General features: G+C 36.8%; 1 protein-coding gene across 4 annotated transcripts in view; it reads right to left on the bottom strand.

The window, feature by feature from the left end:
* Positions 1-23,071, bottom strand: part of DOCK4 (dedicator of cytokinesis 4) — a 250,323-nt gene that overhangs the window by 57,794 nt on the left and 169,458 nt on the right. For all 4 annotated transcript variants that reach the window (XM_071552419.1, XM_071552417.1, XM_071552418.1 and 1 more), the window contains exons 18-26: positions 20,197-20,294; positions 20,004-20,087; positions 19,807-19,907; positions 19,389-19,470; positions 18,330-18,500; positions 16,761-16,953; positions 11,966-12,093; positions 9,650-9,784; positions 5,625-5,723 (exon numbers count right to left, since the gene is read on the bottom strand). In XM_071552419.1, the coding sequence (XP_071408520.1) occupies positions 5,625-5,723; positions 9,650-9,784; positions 11,966-12,093; positions 16,761-16,953; positions 18,330-18,500; positions 19,389-19,470; positions 19,807-19,907; positions 20,004-20,087; positions 20,197-20,294 (1,091 nt within the window). The remainder of the gene's footprint in view (positions 1-5,624; positions 5,724-9,649; positions 9,785-11,965; positions 12,094-16,760; positions 16,954-18,329; positions 18,501-19,388; positions 19,471-19,806; positions 19,908-20,003; positions 20,088-20,196; positions 20,295-23,071) is intronic.

Consider the following 23,071-nt stretch of genomic DNA (forward strand, 5'->3'; position numbering starts at 1 on the left):
ATTTAACTCACTAATAGGTAAAGAAATTATTCCTCTCAGCACCTTTTTTCCCTTCCAGTTTTCACAAATAAAACTAATAGCAAGGGTAGTACTTGGGCCATCTTGATTATGTATAGTACTGCCAGTATTCTTTTAGTAAGAAGATGGAGCTTTTGACAACATGAAGAACATGAGGCAACTGATAGAAACACACATAATAGAATCAGTGCAATACCTGACCTTGAAATGTTTGATATTGATTCTGCCCACATGACTTGTAGAGAGTTAGCCCAAAACACAGATGAGACAAAGATACAACCAAAGAATACCAAATAATTCTGAACACTAAAATATATTCTCAAGTGCGTTTATCCAAGTGTAGATGACAGGCATTGCACAACAGATGTCTTTCATTAGAGAATCACTGTAAAGGGGGATGAATGCAGGCGTTGGGAAAGGCAGATGAGATCCCCACAGCCACCCACCAGAGAAGATTATATAATAGAGACAACCTGTTTACTGAGCAAGATGACAAAAATTATCTGTATTAAACAGTATAAACAATACTCATTGCAGATAACATAGTTTGAATGCAGGTGACCAGCTTTACAGATAAACAAGTATTTCTATAAGTAACACATTTATTCCAGACCATTTTTCTACAGCTTTGAACCTTGAACTTAAATATCAACACATCTGCCTGCCTTTTTGTTTACTTGGCTGGGTTTTTTTATTAAAGGTAAATTCCTTTCCTTGTAGGTCTGTGCCATAATCCCAACAATATGGCAATGCCTTGAATGTTGCTACACGTCATCTCACAATAACATCCCAAATCCTCCCATATTCCATTTTTATCCTTTCTGTTGTCCAGACACAATACACATTGTTGCTGCTGTTAGGGATCTAACTAACTGACTGCTAAAAGGCTGTTGTTGGGAAAACATAAAGTGACTTGAAGACTTAAAACTCAAAGGTTGTGTGAGGTGTAAACTTAGTGCCTTCAAGACTCAGAGGCCACAGCTGAAATTTGGCAGCTTGTTCAAAAGTCATTAAGAAAAGAATAATAAACAGAGAGGAAGATCATATGTACTTGATTTATTTAGGTAACTAGGCTAAAAACTGAATACATCTTTTATTTCAAGCAAACTTTAAAACAAAGGAAATGTAGAAAGCAGCATTAAATTTTGAAAATTAACACCAGGCTAATTATTTCTAATTTTAAGTGAAAAAACAGAAAGTTGTGTCATCAGTTTAATGATCAGTGATATGAGATGCAAAATGTAGATTTAGTAACAGATTTTAACATTTAAAAAACATTTTTGCCGGCAGTATAACTGAACTAACATTTGGTTGGTTGAGTATAGATATAATTAATGTCTCATATGCCTTCTATCTTAAGAGACAACAAGGAATTATCTTTGTCTTTTTACATACTCTAAATACCATCTCTTAATATTCCTACCTAGTGTACATGAGCTCTATTACTATCTATAAGATAGTAGTAGGTAGAACTATAAGTTTAGTAGTATCTCACACTACTTAAAACACCTTCACACCTTAAGGATGGGATGCCATACAGAGGGACCTGGACAAGCCTGAAAACTGGCTCCACAGGAATCTCATAAGGTTTAGCAAGACCAAGTGCAAGATGTCGCACATGGGTCGGAGCAACCCCCAGTATCAATACAGGTTGGGGGATGAATAGATTGAGAGCAGCCCTGCTGAGAAGGATTTGGGGATGCTGATTTTTGAGGGGCTGGACATGAGCCAGCAATGTGTACTTGCAGCCCAGAAAGCCAAATGTGTCCTGGGCTGCATCAAAAGCAGGGTGCCCTGCATGTCAAGGGAGGGGATTCTGCCCCTTTATGCTCATGAGACCCCCACCTGCAACACTCCATCCAGCTCTGGGGTCCCCAGCACAGAAAGGACATTGACCTGTTTGAGGAAGTACAAAGGAAGGCCAGAAATGGCATGTAGTGACAGGACAAGGGGGAATGGCTTCAAACTGAGAGTAGGTTTAGGTTGGATGCTAAGAAAAATATCCTTTACTGTGCGAGTGGTGAGGCACTGGAATAGGTTGCCCAGAGAAGTTGTGGATGCCCCATCCCAAGACCAGGTTGGATGGAGTTCTGAGCAACGTGGTCTAGTGAAATGTTTCTCTGCCCATGGCAAGGGTGTGAGAACTAAATGATCTTTAAGGTTCCTCCCAACCCAAACGATTCTATGTTTCTATGAATAAATTATATCACAATAGTACAGTTTGGTTTTCCTTGAGCAAGAATATCAGATCAATGAAATTCTCAACCTCTGATGTCTTGGTTTGAGATAAGCAACTGCCAACCCCCCCAAGCACAGAGAGAAAAGCCTCCCTCCTAACACCAGGGAAAGAGAGAAGCATGGCCTTCTGAAAGACTGAAAACCACCTATAATTTAACAAAAACTGCCTTGGAATTTCTTGCACATTTCCCTGTATGTATGTAAAATCCCCTGCAAAGCAGATCATGCTCTTCACTGGATTTCTCAGGGTACTTCTATATAGCATTTTAATTTGAGTCAACAGTCCACTTTGAAGCTAATTGCTTGATCATCCATTGCTTTGGTTCACATTGGAGTTATTACACTACTCGATATCAAGATTTTGTAGAGTATCCAGAATGCCAAAGTCCCAGTAAGAAAAACAATGGTTTGACAGTGAGCTGTCACTGTCTGGGCAACTCATCCATCCTGTGACCAACTCTCTTCCCATTTCTTCTTTCATTCACTGCTTTCTTCATCTACATCAGAAGTCACTTAAATATTTGTTTTAGAACTACCCTTCTGTCCCAGCACTCATCCTTTCAGAAGTCCCATACATGACTGCATGTCCTTGCATAGCATGGGAAGAAAGGTAGCTATAAATGAGCTTCTCTACCAGAGACATTTCCCATGCCTACAGAACTCTGTCACAGATAGTGTCCCAGGGATCATTAGAGAACAGTGGAATAAATTGCACTTGGTATTAGGGTTTGGCACCCACCTTTACCCTGCTCAGGCTCTTTTAGCTGGAAGAGGGGGACCAGTGTACACCCATGCCTATGAAATACTATCTTTTTCTTCATCAGATCTCTAGATCTATTCTGCCATATTATGTAGGGTACACTGCCACTGAATAAAAACTAGGCCTTCTGGCAGGTGCTTATCTGTTTTATCTTCTTTTAATCTGCTAATTCAAAACCTCTAATATATTGATCAAAGCCACCTTGCTGTGGTCGAAGCTGCATTGTACTAACATAGGTTTTGCATTCACTTTCCTACTTCTCTCCTCCTATTTATAACTTCCACTGTTACTTTTTGTCATAAATTATATTTGAGCTTTTTCACAGCAGCAAATATCTACCTATAAGGGTGCTTCTGTTCCATAAATTGCTGTAAAATATATTTACTAGAAGAAGACAGTATTTTGTGGTAAGCAAAAAGAACATACCTTTAAAATAACATTGAAAGATAAGGAACCATTCAAAATTACTGTCTCATTAAATTCAGTGTTTCAAAAAGTGAGTGAAGTACAGTCCCTGCTTCTAACACTCAGCCATGAAACCCCTGTCAGTTCTTTTTTACTTCATTTGCATGTTTTCAAATATAAAATGATTTTTCTGTCTTCTGCCTTGTGCAGAAAAAAACTCACTTAAACAACCGACAAAAACAGTTACCATATCAATTATGTAAGATAAATATATTTACAAAGTAGAGGGAAGATTTCAATAAGCAACCGCTTGCTTAATGCACCACTCAGATGCATGTCATTTCAAAATGGGTACATGTCATTTCTTCAAAGTCTCCATTTTGCTATTCTATGTTTAACAAGCTGGAAACAGCCTTTAGCAGTTTTGGTATAGAGTGTTTGAAAAAAAAATTAAGAACAGCAAATATAATTTGATAGGATGAATGACAACCTTGATTCCTTTTTCCAAGTACTTTCATGAGTGTTTTTTTGTTTGGAGAAGTGCTTTGGTGAGGGTATTTTTATTAATTGTATCACAAATGCTGTGCAAACATACATTCATGCAAGTACTTGACATCACCACTTCTAGAACTAGTCTGGAAAAAAGATGAAATGTCTTGTGATATCAGTGCCTAATCATTCAGTATAGAGGATTAATTATAATCAGAGGTAGTTAAAGCAAAAAAGCAGAGCAGACAGCAACTCAAAGGCCTAGGTTACACTCAGGTAAGTCCCTTGCAAACCTTGTATCAGATCTGTATCTTGTAATGTGCATTCAGGAAGACCCAACTCACTTTGGGGGAAAAATGAAGAGACAAAAGTATACCAACCTCAGAGTTACCACTGAAGTTTAAATCCTGACTAGCAACAAGATTATCTACAGCTACTATTTCAGACTGTAAAGAAAGATTTATCACAGATATGTACATCTTCTGAATTTTCATTTAACTATACTGATAGAGTGTCCTAAGGCACATACCTTAAAGCAGTAACGTATACAAGGAAGTTCCACACTTGGAAATCAAAGCAGAAAAATAAAGTGCCAAGATGGTTTAGATAGCCTCAGACAAACAAAATCATCTCATGATTAACAGCAGTGTCAGCCACACACACTAGCTCTCATCTTTCCCTCTTGCTCTCAGTGATATTCGATATTTCCAAGTGAGGGGGAAAAAATGTTTTATTTAAGATGCAGGAGAGAAGACAATGCTGCGTTAATGATGATCGGATTGCTGCCACTGAATCACTGGTGGAGCTGATGCTGATTCAATGAGATCTCAATGGAAATAAACTGTGGACTTGAGATCTTAAGACCTCTGTTTTGATAGCTGATGGCACTGGTTACAGCGGCTTTCCATGTGTCTCTGCATAATAGTAGGATATGTGCGTGGGGGGAATTTAAATGTGTCAAATCAAATACCATTCAAGCATTAATTCTAGAGATTTTTCATATTCTAGAAGGAAGAAAAGTCTGAATAAACTCAATACTGTATTTCACAGATAAATAAAAATAAAGCTTGAAACCTCAAGGAATACCTGCTCAGAACCCAAACAAAAGGCAAAATACTTTCACTAAGCCTAGGTTCCACAATATATACGAAAATGTGTGTAGGGACAGCAACTATGTCAGGTGAAAACAGATACTATAACGCTCGAATAAAAATTGTCCACCCTACCCAGTATCCTAGGGAGTGCTCTTGATTCATACCCCCTCTTAGCAGAATTTTCTACTTTTTAAGCTCAATAGGATCATTTCACTAAAAGAAAAGACACTCACAAATGGTATGCTCTCTTCAGAACAGCTCTAAACAGCTATCAGGAATTTAAGGAAATCTTGATGAAACTGGTAGAAACTGCCTTGGAAGGGGTTCTGCAGTTACTCTTTTCATAATTAAACCTGAGATGGCACCATCTTTAAAACAGGCTTGGAGATAAATTTCATGGCTTTAAAGTAATTATTTCATCCCCTCCATCCATATTGTCTCTGCTGTAAGAGTGGACCCAAGTACACAGGAAAATGTGAGCAATAGTTAGCTAATCTGAAAAACAGATTGTACTTAAACACTTAAGTGATTCATCAAAGCCTGGGGATATCTCAAAGGGAGATAAATCAAAAAGAGAAATAAAGAGAGCTAAACAAATGGAAACACAATTTGTTACTCACCCTCAGATCTTCCTTTGTGCTGAAGCTATCAAGAAGCTGCTGATAATGTCTATCAGTCATTTGTCGCAAGAGTGACAATAAACAAGAGACAAATTCACCCTGTTCAGATAAGTCAAGAGTAGAAATATTATAATATTTTTTGCACTTGCGCTTAAGCTGTTCTGTTTATAAGCACTTCAAAATAATTAAAAAATGCAAAGAAAATTAATCTACAATTAGGCTTCAGCTCCACATTTTGTGACAATACATTAATTCATCTATGTATTTCTTTCCCATTTAAAGAACTATTTTTCTCCAAATGCAGTTTACTTGCTTAGCAAAATCTATTTTAAATAGTTCCAGCAGGGCTAAACCAGTAAAAATTTTAATTTGTGATTTGTTTCTCTTGTATCTGTTTTCAAACAAATTACTCAGATTGCTAAAATTACAACCTCTTTTGTCAACTCAGTTTTGAAACAGATATAAACAAACATATTTTGCAACAATTCTGGGAAGAATGTTATTGTTTTCCTTTAGGGAAGAAATTAATGGAGTTAGCTGGGAATTTTTCAAAACATTTTGTCATCTCAGAAAAAAAAAGATTTGTCAAAAAGAAAACTCAATTGTACAACTGAATAAACTTTGAAAATATTTTGATCAGAAGTTTCATTGGGCCTACAGAAGAATTTCTCACTAAAAGTGCAGAGAACTGCACTGGGTATCTCCAGTGAGCAATCTAATGACCAGGACATTATAGCAAAGAACAGGTTCTCCCATTACACCTTTCCTGTCTGCTTATTCCCTTTTGAATTGGGCAGAAGCACTGAATGATATTAGTCTGGTCTGACTGCAGAGTGGATGAAGACAGGAAAGGGTGGAAGGTCTGGTTTGAATCCCAGTGCTTAAAAAGGACAATTCTGAAATCCTCCAAGCTTGCTAAAAAATGGAAAACACATTTCTGTCCTGAATCTACCAGACTGGGAGAACAGACAGACATGATAACAGTACTTTAAACTGGAGCTCTTACTAGTTTGTCAAGTCAAATTTTGGGAAGATTTTTCTATCTTTCATTAAAACCAGAAAATAAGACCAAAAAAAGAAGTATGTTTTCACAGGAGAGTCTGTTCTGGATTAAACATTGGAAGGTCTAATTCATTGTGATTATACCTGATACACTCAATGTGCAAGATGATGTCTTTCACTGGCAACATTGTGATAAAATAATAATTGTCTTGCCAATAATAAGATTCTCCACTGAAGTAAGGATCCCAAATTAATTACCTCCCTGTGTTTTACAGAAACATAGAAACACAGAAGCATAATCTCAAAGCAACATCCTGAGGCTGCAAAATCTCTTCATCCTCATGCTCTTTGCATAAACATAATGGTTACAGCTGCTGTCTTGTAAATATCTGTATAACCCATTGTTGGCTTGACCAACAAAATTTGAATGTGAACATTTTGAATGCTTCCTTTTCTTCTTAGGCATTTGAGGCAATCCTTTCTAATCAACTTTTTCTTCTATGTTACCACATTTATTTCAACATACAGGTAGTATATTAAAAATCACAATCTATTATAGCTGTACTATAATAGTTGATAGACAGATTAGCTTTAAAAGAGTTACCATCTTTAGGTAATTGTTAAGTGCCTTCCAAATTTGAGCTTCTAATTAATTTGTAGGTAGCTATGCAGGATGGCTTTTCAAATACCAATGAACATTCAGCTTCATTTGTTGAACTTAACACAAAAATGTATGTTGTAGGATTTCTGTCTGTGTTAGCCATAGGCTAACTTTTGAATCATGTGCAAAAGCAAACTCCACACATAAAATGACCTTGATAAAAACAATTTAGGATCAAATTCCAGTGTCAAAAGTCAAGCTAAGCAGTACATTAAAATCACTTAAGTAGAAATCCTTAAGTCATTTTTTGTGTCTTATTTATGGAGCCCGATTATTAAAATGCATATTGAAATTAATTTAGGTTTTGAGGGATTGAAATTCCAAGATCTTTATATACAAATGCATTTTTTCTTAAGGAAATCCAAAGGTCTAAATCAGTGACAAAATAAAGCAGAAGTTTCACCACTGCATTAAATGCCATAACTGTCAGTGCAACACCTGTAACACTGATACCCGAAGCCAGCTTTCTCTGTGCTCAGTTTAAAGTATCACATCCATTTTGCAGGTTACCATCTAACAACACTGCTCACTGCAAATTAAATGATACCCAGGTGTCAAAACTACTTGAAATCAAAGAAACTGTGCACAAAGCCTGATTTTATGCTGTTTGGTTGTGAAGAAAAACCGCGACACATGGGCCCAGAAGATCACACTGAGATCAGTTTATAACTCTTCCACAAGGAAGACTTGAAACTATGTCAGAATTTTATTGAGTGTGCTGCCATGGTACATCTCACAGACAGTATTTTGTGATACATGCAGTTTGAAATAATGGTAACATACTGGAACAGACTCTACTGCTGTACTCACATTGAGTACTGTATCATACTTGCTCTACAAATAGTTCCAAGAATCTGCCAGCATGTGTTGCCAGAAGCCCATACTGCATGATGTTTCTACATGAATGTATATAATTGCCTTATGCTGTTCTGTGAGTCACTTCCACATTAAGTAGTTTTGAGAGCCTGCAGTGACAATGACATGGCTTTTCTGATACATTAAAGAGAATTTTGCAACTTGAAAGCACTTTCAGAGTCTAATTTTTTGATGGAATAATAGAATTAAGCTGTTGTGGTGTTTAGTAAGAACTTAATCTGCAAGCAAGTGGAATCTCATAGAAAAACAGTAAGATCAGAGCTTTGCTACACTAATAGTCTAATACTACTCCCCTTTCTTCAGCTTAGATTTTCTTGTGCTGGCCTGATATGCCACACAGCATGCATTTGTAATCTTGTAATTTAAAGAAAAAAAGCCCAAACTTTTAGATGTATAGTGTTGCTGAGTCACAGTGATTAAAGCATGGTGTTACTTCAGAGTTTGGTCAGCTCCATAAAACATATAGTTTCATATATAGCTTGCTCTCTGTGGGACACAGTAAAAAAGAAAACAAATACCCATCCCCCCCGAAAATACATTTCTTCCTCAGCTATTAAATGCTTTTGAAATGTTTGAGCTCAGAGGAAATTCTGGTTTGGAAAGCAACCATCTCTTCATTAACAAAAATTGTTATGGTGTAAATATCAGACAATTAATTAATCAATTAAGTGTATAATGAGATGGCAAATAACTCAACATACTATGATCTATGTGCAAAACACTAGCCCCTCACATTATATTGGGGTCAAATTCCTGGCTGTAGCAGAACCAATTTGCCCTTGAAAAGTAAAGTGAAAACCTTGCTGCAAACAAAGCAAAATAGCACTTCATTTTGTTTGATCATGCTCCTCACAGGCTTTTATGTAAATGCCTGCATTTCAACCTTCCAATTTGCATGAGTTGTTATAACAGGTTCACCAGAACATTGTTTCCTAATCTTCTAAATCTGTCCTCTATGTTCTACCTCATGTGATACAAACAAAGCTCAAATGCTCAGCCAAGAGAACAACAAAATGCCTTTCAATTAATAAATCTGGATTTGTACAAGTTAGTATCATAGATTCTGGAGGCATCTGTAGAGTTGTTTCATCATGAAAAACTGTATGCATTTTAGAAAGTAAAATGTTACTGATTGATACTCTCTCATTTTCAGGAATTCAAACTTAAACAGATTTTCAGAAAGCTATTACATTTGCCAACAAAAGAAACATACTGAAATAATTGCTAACCTGAAAGTGCCTTAATAGAAATTTCATCTTCCGGGCTTGATATTTTGGGTTTTTGTGGTCACAATTTATAAATAAATTTAATTTTTTAAAAATCACTATTCCCACTGAAATGAGTAAAATGCAGGAAAGATTGTCATCATTTTAATTCTCTGTTTTATACACAAAATCTTAGCACTGTGAATACAAAGACAATATTGTCACAAATCTATCAGTCCAACCAGTGGCAATTGTGAGATATTTCATTTTAAGAAACTTACAGTCACATCTTGAAACTGGAGGCGCAGAGCTGAGCCCGATGGTTGTGGTCGGCTGGTGATCTCTAGAATGGTCCTTAATAAAATATCTAGCAGACTGTTTACAATCACATCAATTTCTTCCAGGACTGATTTTTCCTTAAATAATAAATAAAACATCTAAGATTTTAAAATAAAAAGATGACCACAGGCACATCTTCTTTGATGTAGTTTCATTATGAATACTACATTCAAGAAACAAGGTCTATTCTCTAGTTCCGATATTGTTTAATTCTATTGATCTTTTGCTAAGTTTTCAATTAATTATACTGTACTGAAATATAGGGGACAGTTATGGGGATGACTTGGAATATGCAAGCATTCATCAAATTAGCACAGCTCTTTTTTCAATTGATGATTAGAAGAGAGCAGTAAATAACATATAAGAACTTTTTTGGGTACGATTTTTATAGGTATATTTTCTGGGGAAATTGCCAAGAAAAGCTTAAATTTCAAAAAAGCAGAATTCTGTTTTTACACTTAGAAACTACCACCAGAAACAAGCAGATGGTACTCAGGCTTCAAGACCTGCCTCATCAGCAAGGACCAGCAACATTGCTTCCCATCAGCTGAGTAGCACAAACAAATTAGTCATTTATGTAAGCCTACAACACATCAATTGCTGTACACAACAGTAATACAAAGGAACCAGAGTGTCCACTGCTAAAAGAGACCATGAATACCTTAGTTACATGCATGAAAATACTTGATAAAGTCAAGTTGTAGTTACTTCTCCTTTTCAATTTAGACATTTTCCCTGCTTCAGTACTGTTTTCTGTCTCCACTGCAGCAGACACCACCATCTTACTCGGACCAATTTTATCAGCAATTTAAGATGACACTCTACACAGAAACAAACACTTCCTAATCAAGTGCACACGACCAGACTAACACTTGGCTAACAAACAAATCGTTCAGCTTTGCTGACACTGAGGTGAAGTGATTTGCTTTTTTCAGGGCGGGGGGTGGGGTATTTGTTTGGTTTTGTTTGGTTGGTTTGGGGGTTTGGGGGTTTTTCTGCTTCCTAGACACCTAAAGCATATACTTCATAAAAAAGATTGAAAATTCCTTTTCAAAAAAGTTGCATCTAGTGACACAGCTGTGTTCTCTATCACTTCATCTAGCATCAAACAACTGTTAACTTGGCTACTTTTGAAAGCAGATGGTATACAGTGTATTTAGGAACTGTATCAACTGTGATGATCTGTGCACAACTATTAGAATGGTCAACAACCTTAATTTGCAAAACTGCTTTATTGCAAATTCACTTGTTCCCTCAATCTCTAAATTACCTTGACTACTATAAGGAATGAAGTTCTGAACTGATCCACAAAAATCATGTCCAAGCCTCAAAGTTGTTAATACTCTCCGTGACTCAAAGACTACTAAAATTAGTAGCTACATATGCCAAACATTAGAGAGTTTTATGTAGACATCCACTTGTTAATGTGTACATCTCTGGCTTGGGGACTCCAAATGGGAAATATCCTCCAACTAAGACCAGACATGTAAGCCTTTCTCCAAATCCAAAACCACAGCTTTGCATTAGCATCTATCACTTTCTCTTGTGATGAGGTTTTATACTAACCCAGAAGAAGCTGCAATCAAAATGTTATTAGACTACCAAAGGTGCAAGACACCTCCATACAAATCACTGATGGAGCAACTTTAATTGCTGACAGTGGTACAAAATGAAAAACACATAAAAACAGTTCTCATTTACGCATTACAAGGTAATGTATGTTGGCCTTGATATGCATGTAACTGCACTAACTACAGGCAATGTTTGGTTTTAATTGTCTTATATATTGTTCCCTGCCAGAACTTATCATCATCTTCACATTTGCAATACACCTGTCTAAGCTAGCTCGCATATGCAGCTTTCGGATTTCACAGAAATAGGCCACAAAGTTTATCAACTAACAACCAAGTGCATTCCCACTTGCAATATTCATATTGATCCATTTACCTATATGAAACCTGTGCCCCCTAAGACTACACAGCCCACAACAGAAAATGGCCCTAAAAGAAAGCGGACATTTCTTTCCTTCCAGCACAATGCTCAAGAAGAGTCAAAACTTGGCAGAACACTACATGCTACAGTTAAAACACTCTTGCATGGAAAGAAAAGGGTCATGAGAAATCAAAATGACACATTTATGCAGATTCATTTCAGTGACAACTCTTTAAAATGCTCTCAGGCAAGGTCCAGTTTGTGTCATTAAATGTCATTGAATGATACAAAGAAGTTCAAGTGGATGTGACATGGTGTTTACTCACTGAGCTGTTTTTCTTGGTGAGGCAAAATATGTTGCTAAGGATACGGGCACACATTATAAGGTCCTTCTGCTCTTGTAAGTGCATGTGGAGATGATGTAAAACTACTGGAAGAAGAATGCATCGAGAATCTGGAAAAAATTAAATATTTTATGAGTAGGAGCCTCTCATATAATCACTAAATTTTATTACAGACATAAAATGTGTCTTCAGTCCAAAACAGTGTTTCTGATGAGCAGAAGCTTTTGCTTGCTTTAATAAACATTTTTGGTAAGCAGAAGCTTTTACTTCATAATCATAATATCCTAAAGCAAATGTTTGAAGAATAAACAATATGCTGAAGTGATGGACGGAGAAAAACACCACTGCGTGGAATATACTATAACAGAATTTTTTAAAGTTTTTGTTGAACTGTCATGCAAAATAAAGTAGCACAGTAACTCTTGTATTCAAAACTATGTGAAATTACACTCTAGTGTTCCCAACATGTGACAGGACCCATTTACAAGCCCCATGCCAAGGTGCTTTTTCTTGGTTAACACTCTTCCTGATAAGCTCACACAGCATTTGGTACCTTACCTGAGGTGCCCAGTGTTCTGGGCACTGCTTACATGTAAGTGCACCCTCATGAAGTCCGTTTTGAAGACTAGAGAATCTACATGTAGAAACACTTGACTTGTAAATGGCCAGCTCTTACACAGTATGTGGCCTGAAGCATCTCAAGCAAAATTGAGCATCCTCATTCAACTGTTTCAAGCATCCCATATTGCAAAAGCTTCATGAAATGACCAGAAACTTTGCTTTACCAAGACCAAATAGATTAGAAAAGAGCATCTTACAATGACTTTGCAACTATACATAGGAGACAACAGTGCCAGTTATTGAAACAACCACCACATATTTTAGACATATTCTTTGTAAGTCCCGAATGTAAATACCTCTCTGTCTGGATCTGTTTAGGTGGAAACACGTAGTGGTATTACAGAAGAGGAGGGCTGGCTCATTCACCTCTGAGGCAAAGGACTAGGTGAGAAAGTTTGAAGAACACAGTCTACACCATTTGTCTCAGGTTACTCTTTTTCTTACTAATTGTCAGCTGCAATGTCAGCCACTGGATATAGAAAAATTAATAAGCACGGAATGGTGCAATAATAAGAACTCCTAGCCATCAGTCACTGTCCTAATTTTTCTTCTGTGCAGGAAGTCAAATTAGCTGACTGTTTAAAACGCTAATATTTGCCCTTTACAAATACTATACAGAAAGACAAGAAAAAAATCTTAACACAGAGTTTTTCAAGTATATACTTGGCATAATTAGAAAGAGGGGAATCTTAGACTCTAGGAAATCCTTGAGACTTTCCTGTGCAACATTAACATTTAATATTTAACACACAGCACAACTTTCCCCCTTGCTTTCCAGATAGCAATAAAACATCTGCAGAGACATAGATCACTTTATTTAGTCTACTTTATTTTAAGAATTACTTTCAGAAAGATTACATTCATTTCAATTACTGTATCTGAACAGATGGTCAAAACTTCAGCCTCCTTGGAAAACAAATTAGTGTAACTGAACATTTCAAACAAACACTGTTCTCCTTGAACAGTGAGAAATAAGTAAGTTGCTCTTGGCTTTGATAGTTTTACTTGCACCTTTTCAATTTATGCCCCCTTGTTTGGATGAAATACTGGACTTAAGGATGGCAGGAGAAGAAAATGCTTAAGCCAAAAAAACAGTTATCACTGCAATTTCAAACCCAAACATATATGCCTGTTCTGTGACTGTAGGGACATGTCATTGTTCTCAGAACAGCAAGTTTCAAAATTTGTAGAGAGGAACTGTTTTCAGTTGAAAATAAAAAATTGCCTGTAGTGCAGAAGAAAAACACAGGCATGGCTCACAAAGTTGTTCCCTGGCCTAAAAACAAGGCATAGATAGGAAGCATCACTTGGAAAGCTTTTGAAACATATTTTCTGCTCTCCACTACAGAAGTTCTAATAAAGGCTGAATTTTTGTACTCAAGATATATATTCAACTATCCCCCCCCATACATGTGTATAGAAGCACATACACACAAACGACTCCAAAGAATAGTACATTGCAGTGGTAGACAATGTAAGCAATACTAATTCATCTGAAAAAGATAATGGAGTTCTTGAAAACAGTATTATGGATCAATGTGTAAAACTTCTATCTTTTGGAAAAAAAAATACCTTTTTTCTTTTTCAAATTTGTGTTAATATGTAAAGTTTAACGCATTTTAACTAAACTGAACTCTGGATTTGTATCAAGAATTTAAGTAATGATAGGCTTTTTGCATTTTTATAACAATTAATTAGCTTGAAGTGATTACTGAGTCTTTTGAAACAGCAATGGACTAAGAGGGAAATTATAACACCTAGCTTCTAAAATCAAGCCTCCTTATCAGTTAAAAGTATCTAACATGTAACAACATATTTTACACAAGGCAGTTCAAAGATATTAAATTATTCTTACTGATTGTGTCAGATATTCATCTCAGAATAAGTACTGAAACATACAGTTTCCTACATGTACATTCTCCTGTAATATACAGGACACAATTCTTAGATTAACACTTTCACAAAGACACAATAAGGGAAGCAGTCAATCTCAGAAAGAAAACAAAAAGATAATTAACAATTTTCTAATCTATTAATGGTAGGATTCCATGTAATTAAGGAAAACAACAAAAAGGAGTAAGTTATATATAAAACAAACACATTAAACTTTACATATGAAATCAAGCATCAACTCAGGATTTTTCCTAGCTTTATTATATACATATATCTATATATTGTATTTGCTCATAGAATTAAAGCCCAACTCTATTTGCTTTGAACAGTTTGCATCACTAAAAGAAGTCCTACCCAGCACTGTTTTGCAGGGTCCAAATCCTTACATTTTGGGAAAACACAAAGTGTCTTGTCATGTAAGAATAACTTCCAGTGATAAAGAGCTGCACCATGGCTTATAACTGGGCTAAGATACAGGCTTTATCTACATGGAGGCTTCTTAATTTTTTTAGGATTTTACCTACTAATGTAACCTCTGTTCTGGTAATTGGCATGTTGTATCAGTGATGATTCTAAGAAAACTCACCCTCTTTGGAGGACAAAATCTAGATGTTCCTTACTTACACATCTCATGTTTCTATAGCTATTGAATTTGCAAGCTCAAAGTAGTGCCCATAAAAACCAAAATACTGGTGTTCTGCTAATTCCTGTTGAAACACATCCAGAAGAACGTGGTTCAAGATGTGTTTCTCTGTTTCTGGCCTTAACTCTTCCCAGCAAAACAAAAAACAGATTTAAAACTCCCATGCTAAACTATTCTCACTTGTTTCCAAGCAGGCTACAGATAACAGAAAATGTTATTTAAGGAGTATCCTCCTGATTTTCAAATGTTTGAGGAGATAGTTATTCCTATGTCACATCTACTACAGTGTGCTGTCCTCGCTTGCACCGCAGCTTGCAGTATTCATCATCTTCATGATGAATGGGCAGCAGAAATCAATTCTTTTCAAAGCATCAAGCCTCGACTCCACATTAGAATAAACTCTACACATTAACATAGTCTAGTGCAATATTTATTTTCTCAAGAGTATTTTAAAAGGACTTCCTTCTAGGGATTGACTGAGGACAAATCTACTTATGTTTCTGCATTTTAAAGAAATAAAACATTGGCAGCAAAGAGACAAATGATGACTGAAATTATACTGTACAAGTGTTTGTCTGACCTTCCTATCATGGACTTTGGAAGCTTATATTACCGCCTGATGTCTTTCACATCAGTTTCCCTGCGCTCTAAAAAAATTAATATTTTATTTGTGTATAACCCACACTCCATGTAAATTTTAACATATCATTTTCATTGCTTTTATAGCCAAACAAACTTCTTTATAATATTTTTTTATTAATGAAAATGGATTTGAACAGAAAACTAATTCTTTTACAAAAGGAAGCAGACAAAAAAAAGTGATCATATAGTTGAAAGTAGGTTTACAGTTCACAGAATCACAGAACCAACAAGGTTGGAAAAGACCTCTGAGATGGCTGAGTCCAATCTTTGATCCAACAACACCTAGTTACTGTTTCTACCAAAGTCCATCAGCCAATACCCAGACAGCTCTAGGGCTATTGGTGAGTAAATAAACACTTATTAGAATTCTTTAAATATCTTCTATTTTAACTATTTTATTTCAAAATTACTTCATCTCAAATTTAATACTTGGTTACTTGCATGAGTTTCACTTAGAATGGAAACAAAGAATGTTGGGCTCACCACCATTCAGCAGATTTTTAATTCTGCACAGCAGATAACTATGCTGCTACAGAGCTTGTGCACCAAGCATCACTTGCACCTTTGCAGTACTTTTATGCTGCATTAAGAAACAGAGGATCAAAAGTGCTGAACTAGCAAGAGTTTACACAAATAAGACTTAACGGGTAAATGAAAATCTGTTTGCTAAGGAAGAAAAGAAAAAAAGGAGAAAAATAATTTTAGCAAAGCTTTTTTCTTATAATTCCTTAAAAAGTATAAGGCAACCTTCCTTCACAGACATATTTCCAGCAGTATATCAAAATAAAACTATATTTTAAGAGTCTTTGTTTAAAAACAAACCACTAAATTCAAACAGTAATCCTGTAAATGAGCAGCTTGTACACAGCTGTTGTTCAAAACTTCCTTGGGAACACTATTGCCTTCAGGACCTGCTGGCCCATGTACAAAGAACACAATTTGAGTTCCTTATGTGCTGGCAGCCCAGGGGAACCTTACCTGGGTTAGTGTACAGGTGACTCTCTACAGTTTTCCCAATACTCTGCAGTTTAACAGCTTGAAGGGACTCATCCCCATGCATGACTGTTGGCAAGCTGCCCAGAGCATCATGAACCAAATTTGCCACTTCTCTTACATCAAAGAGCTTCAGAAGTTCAGAGTACACTGATGGGAATGAGCTGAGAAACACAGCCTGGAGGAAGAGGGCAAAAATGGACAGTCAGATACTGCAGAATAGTTTTGACATTTATAGAATTTAAGTAACTACACAAATCTAAGTAACTGTAGAAAAGTGACAGGTTTTATATTTCAAGGATTAGCAGTAGCTTTAAAAATGCTCGTATTCTCAGAAGAAATATCCTCACATACATTAACGGGCTTATACTTGTGACTATTTCCTTTAAGTGACATCCCAAAACTGTTAATTTTTCCCAGGACAAAGTGAAAGTAAAAAGTTCAACTTAGAACAAAAATATTTATACTTTAAATACACTTATCTCTGTGTGTGACAAAATTTTTAAAAGTATAGCAGAATCTAGCTGATACAATACCAAAAATATGTGTATGGAGTTGTTTGGGTTTGCTTTGTTTTAAGGTAAGTAATGCAACAGACTCAAATTTTTCCATTTTTCAAATAATCAACAGCTTTATTTTAGAATTAGACAGCACTGGTAGTCTTTGTTCATTTCAAGAATCCTAAAATTGGGCCAGAAATTAATTGATGAATATGAAAACAGAACACTGTAAAAGTAAGGAGGACAATGCCAGAGAAACGAAGCTAGAATTCTTCCTCTCCAAATCCTCCTCATTGAGAAAAGCTACTTACACTTCAGACCTTCTTCACACTAGTGACAGAACAGATGACACAGGTTACGAATACTGAAGAATAAATCTAAATGTGGTTGTTTATATCCTTTAGCTATTGTCTTTTCATTCCAGATGCTTACGTAATACAAGATGGAAGAACTACATCTCTACTGTTTTACCTGATTTGCCATTTTCTTGGCAGAATAGTTTTCTACAAAGCTGTAGAAATTATTAATTCTTAACCTTTGGTTACTGAAATATGGCAAGAGGACGGTATATTTATAAGCTGTACAGGCTGGTAAATCTGTGGCTCTTAATGTAAGAGAGCTGTCTCCTGTGTATTTTGCCTCTGCACTTTAGCACTAGCCAATTTTATTATTCTCAACTGAAATAAAGATATTAGGTGAGTATTAAAGCATATAGTTCATCAGGACTTAAAAGTTTACTGCAAAGCATGAAAACTCTGATAGTATGGCTCACATTCTTCAGTGTCAGTGTGGTTAAACTAAGCTGTAAAATGCCCAAACCAGAGAAATTACGTTATTTGTATCCATCAATATAATTATTATAATTAAAAATGAAATACCATATTTAGGATTATCTTTTCCAAGCATATTTAGAAGCTGCTGGTATGAAAATTTCACACTGTAGGACAAAAAGTTGAAAACTCCACTTTGTTCTAGTTTCTTTCCTGGACAGGCATACATTTTTTATACTGGATGTGGAAAATGCCAATAAAGCAAGGCACATTTGAAAACTTACTTGTAGCTGGGATAAAGCAGTAGCTCCTTTGCTCTCCTGAGAAAGGAAGAAGCGGACTGACATAAGAAGCTCTTGAATACAGCAGCGAAATTCCTCCTCATTTTGGCCACCAGTAGCAATAGAGAATAACCTTCGAGACTGAACTATGTATTTAAAGATATATTCTTGTGCCTACAAATGTCAAAACCAGAGATAAATCATAAAAATGAAGATGATTCTCTTTAAATAGAACACACACAATGCTTCTTTCATTCAAATAAAGACAAGGGTCTGAAACAGGACACCACATTACTTAATTCTGCCAAATCTTTCTATTGAAACACTAACAACATTTTAAAAGCACAAAATACTCAGAGCTGCTCTTCCCTTGCCTTTCATAATCTCTGCAAATCAGGGAAAAAAAAAAAACAAAACACCAAACCAACCAAAAAAACCAAAAAAAACACCCTCACCACCAAAAAAAGCTGAAGTTGTAAAATCTTGGAATGTAAATTGAAAATACAGCTTTTCCTTATCAGCAAGACACCAAAGTTCACAGCAGCATAGAAAAATACAGAAGAGTACCACACTGATATTTTATTTCCAGACTGTAGCTCCTGTCCCAAATAGGATTATTGTGTTGTATAACTCAGCCTGATGGCATACTGTGCTTTGTTGATGGCACAAGCTGGGGCAACAACAGCAACCAAAACAACCATCTTTCAATAGAACTCCCTGGTGTCAGGAAGGAACAGTTAGGTCAGCAGGCATGTCTACCATTTAGGTTCAGTTATGCGATGGATGTTAACGCCATGAATGCAATCTATATTTCCTTACTTTGCCTCATTCATTAAGCAACATAGAGCTCCAGAGCCTAGTGGTAGTAAGTTCAATGATCAACTTACTGGCAAAAGAGAACAATGAATAAACTGACTGCACTGAAAAAGTCTGCAGCTCCCTAGAATTAGTACTACTATTCTATCATTTATCTATACTCTGCCTCATTTCTTAAGTGAAACCGGTTGGTACCGTATGAACACATCATTGAAATATATAATTGTCTTTGACAACTTTTATTACCTTTAGTACTTCCTGTATGTGCTCATGAAGCTCCACCTCAGTGACTCGATCAATATGCCACTTCAGTACTTTTATAAGATCTCTAGAATAGCCCATCAGAAAGTATTAGAACACAGAAGTGGGAAAAGGGTTAACTTTGCATGTCAAATGCAAACCAATAGCTGTCATACAAGAAACACTGACAAAATAAAATTATATGACTAGATTTTGCTGATCACTACAGACCCAATATTACACCCAGCTTTCAGTCTGCTCAAGAGCCCCTGGATCTCTGATAAAATGGCAATAATGTCAGATGTAATATGCAGTGGAATGATTTTAACAGGGATACACAGTTTCTTTAACCTAATGACTGATTCTGCTTAGTTCAGTAGTAAATGTCAGTATTCAAATCAGATAGAAAAAGCACAGACTTCACCTGTATGCAAGTGCTCCTGCAAAATGACTTTCAATGTACGTGTCCATTACTGGCTTAAAGTGGTGAAACTTGCTGTCCTGCAGCAAATTTATTATGTGAACCTAAATGTGAGAGAAAAAGAAAAAAAAACCCAAACTTTTGTTTTGTTTTGCTTAGTTCTTAAGTAGTGTTAAGCAGTGTCACAAAATGAAACTTACCAAACAATCAAATACTTTTGATCCATATTTTTGAGAGTTTTCATCTAAAATTCCAAATAAAGTGTCTAGCGTATCTTGAAGAAACTGATGGGAGGGAATAAGAGACAGTTTGTTATTAAACAGATATTTCCGTGACAGGGGAATACATTATTTATTTCCCTTATATTATCTAACAGTATAGAAACGTATATACCTTCACTATTTCTGAACCATCGATATCTTTCAATTTGGAGAGGCAGCCTGCAATTTTGTCTGGGTGGGTTCTCCATTTCAGCAGGTCAAGCATATCTCCTGCAAAAACAAAATGCAAGATTAAAGTTGGAAGTAAAGCAGCATTTCAGGTTTTAAATTTGACTATTACAGTCCACTCAGCAAAATTTGGCATCATTAAAATGAAAGAAAACATCTCCAGATTTGCTGTAATATGATCTTCCCAACAACAGATTTTCATTCCATTCCATAATTGCTCCACCACTACAAACATAAGAACATGGCTGGGTCACTAAAATCAGTCTCTTGTGGCAGTTGTATCATGCAATCTTGTTCAGACATTTTTCAACTACCATCTTAAAAAAAGCATTTATTTTGCTCTCTCTCATCTATTGAAGGATGCCTTCCAGAATTGTCCTTGACAGCTAGAAATAGTCTTCTTATTTTTATTCTGAATATATGTGAAATACTCATCTTCCTATGTCTTTTTAGAGAACAAACACAATGCCTCTCAGATTCTGTTTTATTAAAAAGCAACACTATCTCTTCTGGAAAATAAGCTATTCTTAGCTAAAAGATACCCAAGTGTCTTCAAACTTCTTCCAGTTTTAAGTCATTCTCCTTCACCTTTCTTGACCAATATGATAACAACATTACAGTTATGATTATATCACTGCTTTCTATATCATTAGCAAGCCCATAAGTCTGCTCTAAACACCTGATATTTATGTTCCAGAGTTTGAGGGTCTTTTAGATACGTTGTATTGATGACTCAAATACGTCTTTCTCCTGTTTATTGCTGTTCAGCTCTCTGGGTATAGCAGAATCCCCAGGAGTCTCCAATAACGTATGCTTCTGCCTTTTCTATCATTAGATTCAATCAAATTTCTACTTTTCCTTATTAATTATCTAAATAAAAGTTCTCTTGCTTTGCTGTATCTTATTTTGATTTTGTCTTTCTCAACTGATGAGAACTTTCAATGACATATTAGCAGTAAATTGTCTCAGATTTCAGCGAAGTAACTTTCATCCCTGTTCTCTTCCACTCCCTTAAAACAGAGATCAATCCCAGAGATTTCTTCAGATCTAGCAGTAGTTTCCTTCTGCTCAGGAAGGAAATTGCTTCCACCACCTGCCAGTTCCCTTTTAACTCCTATTGCCAGTTTTAAAATTCTTATTCTGATCTGTTTCTTCTCTAATTTCCCATGTTGGGTGTTATTGAACTGGTACATTTTCTCTCCATAATAACTAAAAAAACTTTGAAAAGAAAGATTAAGAAGTTTGTTCTGTCATGATGTGTCTTTGATAAACTCGTCTTACGGCACATTCCAATTAGCTACATGTTGATTTTCTCATCCATGACTTTTTATAAGTACTTCCATAAAAGTCATTGGGAGGTGGTGGCCCAGTTAAAAGATCTGCCCTTCCACCTGTCTTAAATGAAAGTTCTACATCTGACAGTGTTTGAACATATGTTACTGCTTTCAGCTTCAATGATGTACTAAAAAGCCCACATTGCTAGAAGATTCTGAATTTCATGTTCCATATCATTCAATATCCTAAAACAGTTTTGCAAATTTGGCTTGGCTTTTCAGCAGTTTCTCCTTGATGAACGGACACGTCTGCAGTGTTTCTTTCCAGCTGTATTCAGTAAAAGGTACACATATCTTTTAGCCTTTGAATTAAATAAATCTCAAAGTCCCTGTCGGAGGAGACCCAGGGTTTATACACTGGCAAAAATACTACAAGAGATGGATAGACGAGGACGCCGAAGTCCAGGAACCCGGCTCCCCAAATATGGAAGCTCTGCGACAGATTTATAAGGACTCTAATGTTCACACCCTATATGGACACTTCCCCAGCTTGAATGTTATACACCCCAATGTGTCTACCCTGGTTGTTTTTCCCTTGGTAGTTCCTTGTCCGGGTTCCCTCTTCCCACAAAACCCTTCGGGTCGCAGCCCCCTGTCCTGGCCCGACCCGGCCATGGGGGCGGTTGCCGGCGGGGCCGCCCACGAGGCGCCGCTGGAGCCCGGGTGGGGGCTGTGCTTGCCTCGGAGTGCCGGAAGCCCTACGGTAGACTTTCCCCGCCCATCTCATTCTCCCATTGGTCCTTTTACCGCTCCTCCCCTACCTCCTTCCCTTCGTTTGCATGTACCCAATGAACTGTGTTACTCCTCCCCGTCTCCGCCCCTCTTCCCCGCCTACATCCGTGGAATTCCCATGCTCTCCTCAAAAGCCAGCGCGCGCCAATAAACTTGGCTTTTCCTCGTGGACTCCTGGCAAGTGCGGGCTTGTTCCGTTCGGGACGGTCGCCGGGCTGGGGGCGGGAGGAGCCGTCCCTCGCTTCTAAGGGGCCTGATCCTAGGGAGCCCTGCTTGCCGCTTTCCTAGCCTGGCTCCTGGAAGCGGAAACCTCTCCACCGTATCGGTGGGCTATTTTTAATCCGCTGATAAGTCCCTTTATATTCTAGTTTACTACTTCCACGCTTCACTAACTAGCTTTTCAGAAATTCTCACTGCCTGGTTGTTTGAAGCAGAAAACATTAGTAACCATGAAACCCTTCCACCAGTTTTAAGTTGACCTACACTAGATGATCACTGTCCGACGTTGTCTTAGCTACATCCAGTGGCTCTGAAGTGTTCTCAGTACTTATCAAACTAGGAAGTTAAGAGCAAGTTTTCCTCTGGGTTCAGCATTTCTTTGGGAGCTTTCTAACACAGACTGTTTTCACACTCAAGTAATACTTGCAGAAAACTCACCTTTGTGTCTTCTCTTTCCTGGTTTGCTCCAGGGAAGTTCCTCTCTCCCACAAGAAATGAAGTAGTATTTGGGGCTTTATTAGTATTAAACAAATC

Source organism: Pithys albifrons, chromosome 3 (genome assembly GCF_047495875.1).
Source record: "Pithys albifrons albifrons isolate INPA30051 chromosome 3, PitAlb_v1, whole genome shotgun sequence".
Classification (NCBI taxonomy): Eukaryota; Metazoa; Chordata; class Aves; order Passeriformes; family Thamnophilidae; genus Pithys; species Pithys albifrons.